The 15,461-nt window shown below is 36.7% G+C and overlaps 2 protein-coding genes across 3 annotated transcripts; both read left to right on the top strand.

The window, feature by feature from the left end:
- The first annotated feature begins 218 nt into the window (after positions 1 to 218).
- On the top strand, positions 219 to 9,175 carry LOC104113181 (polypyrimidine tract-binding protein homolog 3-like). Of its 2 annotated transcripts, XM_009623287.4 has the most exons (15): positions 219 to 367; positions 2,002 to 2,065; positions 3,010 to 3,081; positions 3,169 to 3,245; positions 3,369 to 3,450; positions 5,367 to 5,490; positions 5,824 to 5,888; positions 5,993 to 6,042; positions 6,161 to 6,202; positions 6,312 to 6,363; positions 6,457 to 6,511; positions 6,602 to 6,615; positions 6,993 to 7,100; positions 7,238 to 7,381; positions 8,479 to 9,175. In XM_009623287.4, exons 2-15 carry the CDS (start codon positions 2,009 to 2,011, stop codon positions 8,866 to 8,868), a joined length of 1,332 nt encoding a protein of 443 aa, XP_009621582.1. In that variant the 5' UTR covers positions 219 to 367; positions 2,002 to 2,008; the 3' UTR covers positions 8,869 to 9,175. The 2 variants fall into 2 exon arrangements, with proteins under 2 accessions (XP_009621582.1, XP_009621583.1); XM_009623288.4 differs by lacking the exon at positions 2,002 to 2,065 and having other exon boundaries at positions 243 to 367.
- A 914-nt stretch (positions 9,176 to 10,089) lies between these two features.
- Positions 10,090 to 14,407, top strand: LOC104113183 (asparagine--tRNA ligase, cytoplasmic 1-like). Its single transcript, XM_009623289.4, has 6 exons — positions 10,090 to 10,680; positions 11,473 to 12,114; positions 12,531 to 12,784; positions 12,867 to 12,996; positions 13,668 to 13,726; positions 13,926 to 14,407. Exons 1-6 carry the CDS (start codon positions 10,201 to 10,203, stop codon positions 14,107 to 14,109), a joined length of 1,749 nt encoding a protein of 582 aa, XP_009621584.1. The 5' UTR covers positions 10,090 to 10,200; the 3' UTR covers positions 14,110 to 14,407.
- The last annotated feature ends 1,054 nt before the right edge of the window (positions 14,408 to 15,461 follow it).

The raw sequence follows: 15,461 nt of genomic DNA, 5'->3' as shown, positions 1-15,461 counted from the left end.
TACAATTTGGAGTTATTTTTGAATTTTATTACCAGATTTGAAATGAAAATTTGAAAAATAGCTTTTTGGAATTTTTTTCATATTTTAAAAAATTTTAAAATTCAACTTTAAGTGAAATTTAAATTTTTTATTGCCAAAACACTTATTCCGATTTTTTTTAAAAAAAAAAAATCCGGAAAAAAGTAAAAAAAAAAAATTCATGGCCAAAAAATGAACCTAAGACCATTTTTATCACTTTTGTGGTAATTCTGTTCCCCAACGGCAGTTGAGATGTCCTAGAAATAGTAAAACCAGCTTTACACTGGAAAATGAATATCCCATATCGTCACTCAAACCCTAAACACTCTTTCTCTCTCAGTTTCTGAAGGTCAGTCAGATCTTAATTCAGTTCTTTATTCTGTGTTTATTAACAATTATTCATTCGTGCTATTGTTGAGCAGTTATTGGATTATGCTGGGGTTGTAAAACTGAAGTGTTGAAGAATCTTAGAATCACTAACTTGTGTTATTGGTGGGTCATATATGGTTAAGTTTGATAAAAATAAAATATTTCTTGGGCATATCTTAGTTTTGTTGTAATTGCTAGGGAGCTTTATTAATAGCTTAAAGTGTTTAATCAGCAACTGGGATAAGTTAGAGGCTTCGGACCTTTTTGCTCTCTGTTTCTATGCAGAGTATGTTGTAGGATGGAGAGAGATGTTTTATATATGATGTTCAGGAACAATTACTCTTCTTTCACAACTTCAACCAATATCAATCAACTACACCTCAATCCCAAACTAGTTAGGGCCGACTATATGAATTAGGAGGTATATGCACCAGTTCATGATGAATAGTTGAGCTTAAATGGAGAAATACTGCTCTATTTAGTAAGTGGAGGAATTCTCAGTGATTCATAGATGGTCTAAGCCTGAGGTTGGAACTAACTAAGCAATGGACCTGGATACCATTTAATTTATCGTAAAAAAAGGATGAAGCATTTAAGGGAATGTTTGTTTGAGTAAAAAACACGGTATTACCCTAGGGCTTTGGTCTAAGTGGTAAGATCGCATGATGTGTGGGCTAGGCGCACGTCATGGGTTTGTACCTTGGACAAAAGCCTGAAATGGAGAAGGGTGCAAGGGCCGGCCCATTATCCATCGAGTTTTCAACCGTGTGCCATGGGCCCTCAGGGAGTTGCCGGTTATCTTAAAAAAACATGGTATTTTGCCTTAGTCACCGGTGGAGCAAAAATATTTAAGGGTCACTGTCACTCCTAGGAAAGGGGCTTTGGTAGTGAGGTTTACTTATTACCCAAAAAAGAAAAACATGGGTGCAAACAGCTGGGAATAGGGCAGGTTCATACCAAGGGGGGTTGCACTTTTTGAAGAATTTACTGGAAAATAATGAATACTTAAGAGCATAGTGGTCAGTTGGCACAAACCTGATACTTGTGGTGGATGTATTTGGGCTACTCGTATAACTGATCTGCACAGTGTATTTGGCAACTGCATTTAGTTACTTGCATGTGAAAAAGATTGACAACTTCTATTTGTCTATTACTAAAAATAACTAATTAGTGCGAAACATGATTTTTATTCCTTCCATGTTTCTTTTAAAGAAATTCAATGTTTTGGTACCAATATAAATTAGGCTTAAGATTCCTGTTTAGGCTGAAGGAGACAAGGAGTTGGGTGCAAAGGAGGGTAATCCGTGTCACGTGTAAATCTTTACTCTGATCCGTAGCTTCATTACATTTCCTTAATAGCTGAATTTCTTGTATATTTATCTTCTTTCTTACTCGTTAATTTTTCATTACTAACAAAATGAATAAAGGTTTAGTTTTTTCAGTAAACCCTAGTGGTCTTACCTCATAGGTCTGATCATTTTCTTAATTTCTTTTCCCACTGCTACTTAATTCTTGTCTTGCACGTGCTTAATCATTCTTCAACAGAATGTGACTTTGGCATGCTTTTGGGTAGTCTATTTATTTCTATGCCATTCATTTGTTTTTACGATTCAGGTAAAAAATGACTGAGCCTTCAAAGGTCATTCACATTCGCAATGTGGGCCATGAGATCTCTGAGGTAGATATCAGGATTGCATACTGAATAGTTCTCTCCCCCCTCTTTTGTCTCGTAGATAGGCATTTGTTCTTATGAGTTCAACGCGTTATTTCTGAGCTCCGATTATTCATGCACTAGATTTATTTTTCTTTACTATGTTTGCATTATTCTCACAACTGGATTTGTCGCATGGCTGCTCTATCGAAAGCAGAGTACTTCTAGTATTTTTCTTTTTGTGTTGTACTATTTCCAAGGTTGAGATCATTCATGTGATAACTAAAAAAATTCAGTGGAAGAAATATATAAAGACGAACAAAAATTTCTTAATGATGGAGGAAGTTTAAGATACACAAAAAGATAGGAATTTTGTGATAAATGATTCAAAAGGACTGCCTGCCACGTGCTAGCGCCCATTCTTCAGAATTGTCCTACCAGAATTCCCAGAGTGATCGTTCTTGTCCTACCAGAGTGTTGGTTTCCCTTTTTTTTTGAAGAGATTCTTCTACTACCATCGTGATCGGGCAATTTAGTCTTGTTTTTCTGTGACCGTCCCTGGATTGTTTTTAGAGTTGAATCATGAATAGTTTTGCGTTTTTGGGGGGAGGGATTGGGGGGTGTGCAGCGAAGTGCTTAAAAGTCATTCTAAAGGTCGGGTTGTGTTTTCTTTTTAGCTTCTCGGCATTTGATTTCCCACCTAACTTTGAATTTCCAAAAGAGGAGCAGTAAGCCTTATGCCGCTTTTATTTTGCGTTAGTGTTAACACATTTTGAAAGATGGATACACTTTGTACATTTGAGGCAGTAAATATTTAAACCTGAGTGGAGCAGCAAATCCTTCCTCTTGCATTCACTTGGTTGGCATCAATTGGCTTTCTTTCTATTATTAGTTTTCTTTACCACTCTATTGTGACAAGCAGGAAAGTGATGTTATAGGCATGCAATGATTCCTGTGTTGTTTTTCTTCAGAATGACTTGCTTCAGCTATTTCAGCCCTTTGGCGTCATTACCAAACTTGTAATGCTTCGGGCAAAAAATCAGGTGCTTCTGTTATACATTTTTTTTGATTGGCAGAATGATTCCAGTAAGTTGCTGTTTCTTAAATTAATTACATCTTATGGAATACAGGCTCTCTTGCAAATGCAAGACGTTCCATCTGCTGTAAATGCATTACAGTTCTATTCAAATGTTCAACCCAGCATCAGGTACCTTTTAAGACAAAACTTGTATTTCCAATTGGAGAGCTGTATGTGAAGCTTTTCATGTTGCTATGTTTGCTACATCTTTTTGTTTTCCTTGATTGGTGGCTCATTTTGCTTGTCCGATAGGGGAAGAAATGTTTATGTACAATTTTCATCTCATCAAGAACTGACAACCATGGATCAGAACTCCCAAGGGCGAGGAGATGAGGTCAGTGATTTTTTGTTTTACAAGAGGTGGCCATGTGCGTCACTTATGTTGAACTCACTATTAATGGTGTCCGACATACTCACAAACATCCAACTTGCTCCACTTTAAACTAGAAAAAATTTTGCGTATAATTTCTTGTTTGCTTTTAGCTCGACATGCTTTATAGATGTGCTGCATGGTTGAAAGAGTTATTTCTATTATTTACTTGTTGTACAGGAGCACTAATAAGCAGTACACAGTTCACTTCCATTTCCTTATCAGTTAGTTAACTATGTGAAGCCCACAGGGCGATAAATGACTTCACTTGTTATAAAAAGGAACCTTCTGAGTTGTGTGTGTCTATGTATTCAAAGACTGAAGTAATGCTATCTCAAATTCATAATGAGTAGTTGAACATGTCATTATAACTAGTGTCCAGACATATTAGGGAGATGTCAAGAGAAAATTTGAGATTTCACTGATCCCACTGAATGGAGAAGACGAATTAACCATTAAGCCGCTTGTCTGTCAGGTTATGCCCGGTTTCTATGGTGTTAAAGGTCCAAGAGCATAACTGATTTTCTCTTTCACAATTTCTGACACTAAAACTCATTTAATGTGGTTGGAGGTGCCAGGGGCGGAAGCACCTTTAACGAAGCGGTGTCGCGTGACACCGCTCCGCTTCGTTGGAAAATTTTACTAAGTACAGTCATATATTTCTATAACAGTATCCCTATATAACAACACTTCACTATAAAAGCCAAACTTTTCCGGAACCAATTTTCATGTTATGTTATAATATATGTTCTATATAACAACACTTCGCTATAACATCCAAAAATATTCGGAACAAATGAGGCTGTTATAGAGAGGTTTGACTGTATATGTATTAATACTGTAAAGAAATAAATAAGTAGAAAAAAATGACACCACTTGACAAAGATTGTCTTGGTGCGTTGGTTATATGCTTGATTTTGCTTTAAGAGGTTAAAGGTTCAAACCTCAACTAGCACATTTTTTTGTAAATATTTGAGAAAGCCACTGTGGTTAAAAATTGTGATGAAGCAAATTGAACTCGGACCTTTTTTAACTTAAGACTCGATAAACCAATAGACTAAGGCTATTTCTTGTTTAGAAAAATGATAATTAAAGTTATTATTCTCGTTCTTTTATAAATTTCGACACCGCTTATAAAAATTCTTGCGTACGCCCCTGGGAGGTGCTGAAAAGGTATGAAGTTTTAGGGGATAGATGGGCCAGTAGAATGGAAATATGGATGATTGCAAGTCCAGATTGAAATTGACTTGTGGATTTGTGTTATCTTGTTTGCCAGAAACCAATCTTTTTCATTGAAAAAACAATAGTCCATGTTTTGGAAAGATTGTAAATCTCATAGTCCAGGAAACTCTGGTCTTCTCTATAACTTGAGAGAGAAAACAGGTTACTGAAGGGTAGCTCCTCCTTTGACTGAGAATTAAAGCAAGCAACTAACCTGCCTTAGCCACCAGTTTTTGTATCTCCCCGAGATCTTTACAGTCTTTATGTACTGTGACTGTCACAAAGCATCGAGAACCAACATTAGTACTCATGTCAGTTTGTAGCAGATGAGCACTTAAGAGGCCCTCCCTATACATAATTCTTCACTAAAGGCAAAGATGGGGGTGGGATGGGGGGAGTGTCATTTATGCTTTAAATAACTCAGCGCCCTATCAAGAGGAAATAAGACACTGGGCTATAATGTAGAAGTCAATTCATGTATTTTCTTGCTTTTTTGCATGCTTTCTGGTCTGTCTTTAAACCTTTTTTCTGCGTTGCTAAGATGATATGTTGTTTTAATAGTTCCTCCATTTCGTCATCTATTTCTCTCTATTCATTCTCTTCTCTTCTCTCTCTTCTGTCTCTATGCTGCTCTGCTGTTCGGCTCTCTGGACTCTCAGCCAAATCGAATTCTCTTAGTTACGATACATCATGTGCTATATCCTATAACTGTGGAAGTGCTGCATCAAGTGTTTTCACCTCATGGAGTTGTTGAAAAGATCGTGACATTTCAGAAGTCGGCTGGTCAGCACCTTCAAGTTTTCTCTCTCTCTCTCTCTCTCTCTCTCTCTCTATATATATATATATATATATATATATATATATATATATATATATATATATGTTCTAACTTCTAAATTTGTTTCTCATTCTGGAATTAAATACGGAATAGAATTTATGGAATTTGATCATGGAAGGAAGTCTCTGTCACTTCTTTGTTGTGTTATACGGCTCTAATCTTGGATGTAACTCGTTAGCTTTTTTGCTTCAATTGTTTCGTGGAGCATATGTGAAATTCTAATTATGAGATATCTGCATAATCTTTATTGCTACTGATATTTGCTATGAACTTTGTAGGTTTTCAAGCTTTGATTCAATACCAATTACCCCAAAATGCTGTTTCTGCTAGGAACTCTCTCCAGGTATGCTTTGTGTTACATAAAGTTGTCTTGTCGTGAGAGGATTATTTCGTGCTGCTTTATTTATCTTAGACGGTGAAGCTTAGTGCTTACAATTTTTTTAATAGGGGCGTAATGTATATGATGGTTGCTGTCAGCTTGATGTACAATTCTCAAAGTAAGGTTTTAAATCCTTTTTAAATTGTGCTGCCATTGTGTTTGCATGGACATAATTTGCATCTTTTCTCTTATATACTATGATGGGTATGTTTACCATGGCTTATTTTGTGATTCAGCCTAGACGAATTGCAAGTGAACTACAATAATGAACGCTCGAGGTAACTTGTTCATTGCTTTCTCTCTTTCCCTCTTATACATCTCGAAAAAAGTTTCTATTCTTCAGTTTGTGAGGAAAATATTCATGTTCTACATTATCTATCTGTGTAGGGACTTCACCAACCCAAATCTACCATCAGAACAGAAGGGCAAATCTCCTCAGGTAGTTTCCAGTGTTTATTTTTCTTACTTTTTAGCAGGAATAGGAGTTTTCCAATATGGACTAAGTTCAAGCTTTGTCATTGTGTAACAACAGGGATATGGAGACGCAGGAGGCATGTACTCCTTGCAAGGTTCCGGGCCTCGTGGAGGTGCTTAAGTTAACACTATTTTATTATGTTTATTGTGAAATTTTCTGGTCTAGATATTCCTAACTGTTTTCTCCCTTTGTTTTTGTCCAGTTGGATTTCCTCAGGTGTGCATCCGACTCATCAAGTTTGAAGTATTTTAACATCTCTTGGCTATCTGCCTCTCTGCTGTCAGATCAGGCTGTTGAGTGGGAAATGGATGCTTTCTGTCTCTGCGTTTGTTGTTCATGCCACTACATCATCTCTGTTTTTGCTATCAGTATTAGCTACTAAATGCAGTGGATTAGGATATTTGCATCTTTATTTTATCTTCAATTTTATTACTACATGGAAATTTGAATGATCAATGTTGGTGAAGCTGTAGTTGCTGCTTCGCATGCTACATTAACCACTTCTTTTCCCGACACTGTCTTGCTCGCTTTCTTGTGTTTATAACATAAATCTCCATATAGTTCTAAGTTGGTTTTTGCAATTATTGGAGTAGATGGGAAATGCTGCAGCAATTGCAGCTGCCTTTCCTGGTGGTTTGCCTCCTGGCATAAGCGGGACAAATGACAGGTGTACTGTTATTGTATCTAATTTAAATCCAGATGTAAGATTCTCTCTTTTATTATTACCTTGTTAGCCCTTTTATTTTCTGTTTTTATTCTTTTTCTGTTTTAATTAAGTCCTAAGGTTTGTGGCTTCTTATCTTGATGTTTCTCTTCTGGTTGCTTTTCCCTATTACAGAGAATAGACGAAGACAAGCTTTTTAATCTGTTCTCCATTTATGGAAACATTGTCAGAATTAAACTCCTACGGAATAAACCAGATCACGCTCTGGTTCAGATGGGTGATGGTTTCCAGGCAGAGCTAGCCGTGCACTTTTTGAAGGTCTGATGTGATATCTGTTTCCATATCTGTATTTCCTTTTTCGGATTTTTGTTTGTTCTGCTTCACTGTGGTGTCAGCAACCTTGCTGCTGCTACATAACCTTTACACAGTTTCAAAATGGGATAAAATCTTATTCAAGTATAAACTTAGCACCAAGCTGCTGCCGCATAAGCTTTACACAGAATTTTAAAATGGAAACAAGATAAAATCTTATGTCAAATTAGCGTAGAAGACTGTTTTTTCTCAACTAAGTAAACCCATCATACTGAGCATGTTTCTACCTATCACAAAAAAAAAAAAAAAAAGATGACTGGTTGCTCTTTGTTACTCGTGTTTCTCTAATTTTTGTATATGGGGATGTTCCAGATCAATAAAAAATTTATTTACTTCATTTGGTTTCCCTTTGTATGTCATGTTCATCTACTTTTTGTTTATAGGGACATTCCTCATCTGACCAATAAAATTGTTTACTTCATCAATCAAACATGACATTTGATGACTCCAAAGAAAAAAAAAACTACTAAGACAACTATACTTCAAACCATGCATCAGACTACTAGACACTCCCTCGTTTCTTATCAGATAAAATTTATATGTTTCTTAACAACCTGCAGTCCTTTTTTTCCTAGCTTGACTTTTAATGGGTGATATCCCTTGTATTCCCACCGGTGGCAGAGCCAGAATTTTCACGAAAGGGGGTTGGGGGGTCAAAATATAAAGAAGTAAACCCATGAAGAAGCCAAGGGGAGTCAATATATAGTATACATATAAAAAAAACCTAGATACACAGCGTAATTTCCGACCCCTTGAATACATGTGGCTTGGCCGCTGATTCCCACTAAGCATAGATTTCTGAATTTTCGGTGAGTTCAGATGGTATGAGTTTATACCCAGTAAAAGATGGTTAGTAGATTTATAGTAGTTGAGCAAGTTTGTACTGTACTTATTTTCAAATGCCTCTGATGTATAGATCTTTCAACATATGATCAATTAATGCAGCAAATTTACCTTGTACTAAACCCATGCATATCTTTTGTTTCATTCAAGCATCTATTTACTTGCATCTTTGTTAATTTCTTATGGGATTTTGGATATAGGGTGCCATGCTATTTGGTACGCGGTTGGAAGTCAACTATTCGAAGCACCCAAATATTATCACTGGACCAGATACACATGACTACTCAAACTCAAATCTCAATCGTTTTAACCGGAATGCTGCCAAAAACTACCGGTATTGTTGCTCCCCTACCAAAATGATCCACCTGTCAAGCCTGCCCCAGGATGTGACAGAGGAAGAGATCGTGGCCCACATGGAGGAGCATGGTACCATTGTCGGTACAAAGCTTTTTGAAATGAATGGGAAGAAGCAGGCTCTTGTTCTTTTTGAAAATGAGGAGCAGGCAACTGAGGCATTGGTGTGCAAACATGCTACCTCCCTTGGCGGCTCGATCATTCGGATTTCCTTTTCTCAGTTACAAAACATCTGAGATGCCTTCCTTGATGCAAATATTAAAGAATACTATGGTATCGTAGACCCAATATTGACAATTGATCACTGGCTTTAACTGTGGTTGTAACTTCAGTCTCTTCTAATATTCTTCCTTCCTTCATCCATTATTCTACTTCTCTTTTCTTTGAGCTCAGGGTATATTGGGGAGATTGAAGAGCTTTGTACTAATAGGGTAGTCAAAATTCTGTAATAGAAGTGTTTTCTTCCTTCATTGCACATCACTTGCTGTCCATCTTCCATTCTTCTTCAATTTCTGATTAACTGAATTTATCCTTTGGTCTTCCTATTCATCTTCCTCTATTGCTGAGTTTTTTGTGTGTGTGTGTGTGTGTGTGTGTGTGTGTGATTAAACATATGCCTCGGCAATTCCTAGCTCTCTTGGAACATTTGAGTACAATTCCTTACCAATAATAAAAAGAACCTTTGATGCCTACGAGTTGAGTCTCTACATTTTACATTTACATGGAAATTGTCTCTTAAGGCTATTTAACATCTGGATCAAAGGCGAGGGCTGCAAGTAAGAGCAAAAGCTGATAGGTAGCAGCAAACTACTAAGTGAATCCAAGATGTAAAGTCAATAGGCTCAGAATGTCTAAGTAATTTTAGTAGAAAGTAGTGAGTTCAGTTGATCTGGTTCAACTTGCTCTATTTGATATGATGGTATTCCGTGTATTAAGTATTCAAGTTTCTAAAATTTGGGGTCAAGAATCAAATTTTAGATGCATGTCTAAACTCTAATGTAACGTAGAAAGAAACACATTTGAAGATTCTTGGGTTTAAATCGAATGTGCATTAGTATATTGTGCGGTCGTCACCTCTTTAGAAAAAGAGATTTAAATTTGACAAGGATTCGACGTGGTCTACACGGATTTGTTAAATAATTGCAAAGAAATTCAGAATAGGAGATAAAGGGAAAAAATTTAATTTTTGTGATGATATTTGATTGAGCATGAAGTTTAAAAATAGAAAGAATTTTTTTTGAAACTTGTGATTTAAAATAAATTAAAGAAATTTTTGTAACTATAAGTTACATCTCATAAAATAGAAATTTTAGAACTAAATTGCTATTAAGTATATAAATGTATCATTCTTTTTTTAATTGACTACAAAATAAAGTGAGATAAATTGGGATAATTGGAATAAGGGAGTAATATTTATTTGTTAGATCAACTTCATTTTATTTAGACCGTTTCGTTTCAGATTGACAAGCTTTAAATCTACGCCGATCTGGCAGTGTCACTCCCAACTATAATAACTACCAGGTAATCCCTAGGGTTTTTCAAAGCCAAACAAATCCCACATTTCCAAAATGTCATTTGATTCAACGCCGCCGGCGGTGGAGAAGCTCACCCTAAACGCCGCCACCGTAGATGAAGCCAAATTCTCCCAACGCGTCCCGATCCGTTCTATCGTCGGCCGTCCCGACGGCGGAGCTGGACTCGCCGGAAATGTCGTCAAAATCGGCGGCTGGGTAAAAACAGGTCGAGAACAAGGCAAAGGTTCATTCGCGTTCCTCGAAGTGAACGACGGCTCTTGCCCGGCGAATCTCCAAGTAATCGTCGATGCTTCAGTTCACAAGCTCGGTGATTTGGTACTTACTGGTACTTGCGTACACGTGGAAGGTGAATTGAAGGTACCTCCTGAAGGCGCAAAGCAAAAAGTTGAACTTCGTGTACAGAAGGTTCTATCTGTTGGTACTGTTGATGCTGCCAAGTATCCGTTGCCGAAAACTAAGTTAACACTTGAGTTTTTAAGGGATTTTGTTCATCTTCGGCCCCGAACTAACACGGTAATTATCTAATCTTATTTTTATTTACAATAATTTATTGGACAGTTGGATTATGGATTTATAGGGATTCAGAGTTAGTGGATTCGGAGTAGATTTGTTTGTTGAATGAGTTTAATTTTTATAAATACTGAAAAGATTTACACTATCAGGTCATCCAAAACATATCTACATGTAACCTCCATAAAAAGTGGAATTTGTTATGTTGAAAATAAGACGGAGTATGTACTAAAACCCGGTAAATGTGACCTGATAGTGTAAAAATAATTTACAGCCTTGGTGGATATTAGTTAAACTCTTATTTAATTATTTATTTATATATGAATATGGTGGTGTACGACAAGCATCGTACCTCCACTATTCCACTCCAATACATTGATAACTCTGTCTACATGGTTAGACAGATGGAAAGAAATCACCTAGTTTTTAGGCGGATTCATCTCCCTTAGTTTTCACTCTAATTGTTAGGCCACAGCCTTGGACGCAATTCCGTTCATATATAAAAATGCTTTTGCATAAAAAAGATGTGGGTTTGGTTGAATGTTCATGTCCTTCTTGGGTTTAACATATGAACTTTTCCATTAAAACTACCCCCTCTCCATAATTTATCTCTTAAGTGAGGTAGATTGTGGACTGTTCTCATTTTGCCAAAATTTATGTTCAAATTTAAAATTTGATTTTAAATTGTCAAAAGTTTTCCATTCCACCAGTATCTGTTTGCTGACGGTACGGAATGGTGGATTACTTTATGTGTCTAAAAATATTTGATTGTAATCCAGCACTTTTCATTTTCAGATTTCTGCCATTGCAAGAATCCGTAATGCCTTAGCTTATGCCACCCATACATTCTTCCAGAAGAATGGGTTTCTTTATATCCACACTCCAATCGTCACAACAAGTGATTGTGAGGGTGCTGGTGAGATGTTCCAAGTTACTACTTTGATAAACGAAGCTGAAAAATTGGAGAAGGAGCTGAAAGAGAATCCTGCTCCTTCAGAATCTGACATTAAAGCTGCTGAGCAACTTGTCAAAGAGAAAGGGGAGGCAGTTGCTCAGTTAAAAGCTAATAAGGCGAGCATTGAGAAAAGTGGTGCCAGTATTGCGGACATCAACAAGCAAATCAGTGCTGCAGTTGCTGAGCTGCAAAGAGCTAAAGAGAATCTACTGAAGTTGCAAGAGAGATTTAAACTGGGAGAAAGGTGTAGACTCTCTGCTGGTATCCCCAAAAAGGACGGAAAGGTTGATTACTCTGAGGATTTCTTTGCACGGCAAGCTTTCTTGACTGTGTCTGGCCAACTCCAAGTTGAAACCTATGCCTGTGCACTTTCTAGTGTGTATACTTTTGGACCAACTTTTCGAGCCGAACAGTCCCACACTTCTCGGCATCTTGCGGAGTTCTGGATGGTGGAGCCTGAAATAGCTTTTGCAGATATCCAGGTATTCATGTGGTAATTGCATCATGGTGTTATATACAATAATTCTGGAGCAAATTGTTTTGGACAGTTAATACCTAGCAACCAGAAGTTTCACTGAGACATAGAATAGTTTTAAACTCTTGGTACAGGCCATTCTTGTTCATAGTGGTTGAGAGAGTTCTCTTCATTCCACTAGGTCAAGAGTTCGAGGCTGGTAGGCTGCCTTGACAAAAAAAATAGATTTAAACTCTTGGTCTCTTACATGATTACATTTTGAGTTCAAATATTAAAATATGAGCTATACATGTATGGCAATGAAGCAGAAAGGTTATGTCAAATACTACATGTAGCAATCTCGTAGAGTTTCTGAAGGGGTTCTTTTGGTTGGATTTCTGTAAGTTTTCTTTCCATTAATCAAAACTTGTGTTCCTTTCACAGGATGATATGAATTGTGCTGAGGCATATGTGAAGTTTCTGTGTCAGTGGTTACTTGACCATTGCCTTGATGACATGGAATTTATAACTAAATTTATAGATAAAGATGCTTTGAGTAGACTTAGAATGGTTGCCTCATCGAACTGTTATCGAATAACTTATACAGAAGCCATAGCCATTCTCGAGGTAGCAGCCAAAGTGAAGAAATTTGAAAATAAAGTAGAATGGGGTATTGACTTAGCATCTGAACATGAAAGGTACTCCTTTTCCATTGTCCACTTATTGGATCTGCTTTGTATTCCTATAGCTATTCTGATTCATGATTTGCCTCGATAATAGATATTTGACTGAAGAGCATTTTAAGGCACCTGTTATTGTGTTCAACTACCCAAAAGGGATTAAAGCATTTTACATGAAGGTGAATGAAGACAAGAAGACAGTTGCTGCCATGGATCTGCTTGTACCAAAGGTAGGCTTTTTGAATCTGCTGGCATGCTGGAAGAAATACCTTTTGCTCTTTAATATATGTTCCCTACACATCCGCCCATGGGCAGGTTGCATTTCAAAAACGTCTAGATGAATGATGCTTTGATGTAATTTAATGGCAAGTAGCTCAACTTGCTGCTGCTAATACATATATCTCCTGTTAGAGAATCAGTAAGTGAGCTGAATGTCTGCTTGATCAAAAAAGTGAGCTGAATGTCTGTTTGAAATGGCATGGACCAATTTGAGGTGTTTGTCCATACAAATTCTTTTGAAACCTTTGGATAGCTTTTCCAGTGTTTGTTTAAGCTTTTCAAGAAGTTTTTGCCGATTTTGAAAGGTGTTTTTAACCACATACTGATCTTCAAAAAAAAAAAAAAAACTACCACTATCTACACCTTTTTGTTTCTCAAACCTTTTTTGTTACTAAACTGAATCAAACACTGTTGCCCAATGGAATGAAGCCATGATTTAGAGTTAGTTGGAGCAAAAAAAATCAGCTCTCTTTTTCCAAAAGAAACAGATACACTGTACCTGCAGTGGCCCTTACACCCCACACCCCCCTCCCCGCGGGCCCCTCCCTATCCAATTCTCTTTCAAGATCATGAGTAAATTTGTCTGCCGCTGCTTGAACAAATTGTTTGCATTCCTTTGCAGGTGGGAGAACTAATTGGAGGAAGCCAAAGAGAAGAGGATTATGAAGTCCTCAGAACAAGGTATAACAAATTTGCTATCTAGAAGAGAGTTAGATTCTGTATCTGGCTCATATATTTGGTGATTAAATTCCAGCCATCAAAAGTTTGTTTGGCCTACTCTTTGTTGTCTTTAAGGTGAACTGGGATGAATTAACTGAAGGTAATTGCAATGAATTAATGAAGGAATTTGGACTGAGAATCTTGCATTTATTAATTGCAGGATACTGGAGATGGGTTTACCACTAGAGCCATATGAGTGGTATCTAGACCTGAGGCGCTATGGTTCTGTGAAACACAGTGGTTTCGGTTTAGGCTTTGAGCGAATGATTCTTTTCGCCACTGGGATAGAAAACATTCGGGATGTCATTCCCTTTCCCAGATATCCAGGAAGAGCCGATCTCTAAATGAAATTGATAGTCAAGGGATACCTAGTTTTTGGAAATTATGATACCATTTTCTAGCATTGTAATTGTTATTACAAATTTCAATCAAATTTAGATACAGGAAACCTATATTAACTTAAGATATCTCGTGAGTGAGGCATTTGGCGGCTCGGTTGATTAACCCTTGCTTGGGTGGTTGCATTCTGGTTGCTTTGGTTTTGTTAGGTATATCTCCTTAACTAGATGTTTGGATGGACGCCAACACATGGTAACGTACATGTATCTTGATCGGCTTGAAATATATCTTTGTTTCTGGTAATGCTTTGTTACTTATGTATGTGATCTTTATTGGTTTGACTATACAACTACGTCAAAATTCCCAGAAGTTGAACAACATTTGATAGGATTTGTTAGTATTTACAGTTTTAATTGTAACGCCTCAAAATCTACCACCCCTTATAGCAGTAGTTCTCTTTGCCATATTTCGAATCAAGGATAGATAGAAATCTAACTATAATCTTGACTTTGATAATATGGTTTCACTACTAATTTCGGAGAAATAAACTTACTAAGTCACGAAGTCGCATAGAATTATTATGATGTTTTAATGTGGCACCAGATGGATGTTAATTTCACTATGGTTTGTACAAATGGTACTTTTGCATTTTGATCACTACAATTTAGGACCCGTTCGGACATAAAAAGAAAAAAGTTCCTTTTTCCGGAATTTTTTTCTAATACATGATTGTCCAAGAAAATTTGTAAGCTTTTGAAGATTTTTCGAAAATGAGTTTTTCAAAAATAATAAAGTGGTCAAGTTTTTCGAAAAAAAAAGTTTTTTCCCACCAACAAAATTGCAATAATTTTTCAAGTGAAATACAAGTTCAAACATAATTTCAAATTTCAAATAAAAATTTTCAACTTAACTCCTAATATTACTTCCTTTTTTTTCTTTTCTTCAAAAATCACAATTTTTATGTCCAAACACCTGCTTAAAGTCGACGGGTTTTCCAGTTGGATTTCATGTTCAACCCCTGCCTTTTACGAGCCAGTTCCTTTGCCAGTGAGAAGTTACATTGATCCGGAAGGAGTACCTTGCCATGTGAAAAGAAAAGGGAAATGCTAGTATTGGATCCGATATCCGATACTAGGGCTGTGCATTTGGATCCAATATCCGAGAATTCGAACCGATCCACTCTATTCGGATTTTTGGATTTCGGATATTCGGATCGAATATGAGTTAGGTTTTTTAAAAATTCGGCTATTCAGATCGGATTGGTATAATTTTAATCCAGTCCGACCCGAAATCCAAATTATATGGACATGTATAAATATTAGACTTATATTTTAGGGTTAAGTCTTCTCATTTTATC

The sequence above is a fragment of the Nicotiana tomentosiformis genome, chromosome 2 (assembly GCF_000390325.3).
Source record: "Nicotiana tomentosiformis chromosome 2, ASM39032v3, whole genome shotgun sequence".
Classification (NCBI taxonomy): domain Eukaryota; kingdom Viridiplantae; phylum Streptophyta; class Magnoliopsida; order Solanales; family Solanaceae; genus Nicotiana; species Nicotiana tomentosiformis.
This window is presented reverse-complemented; position numbering and strand designations above follow the sequence as displayed.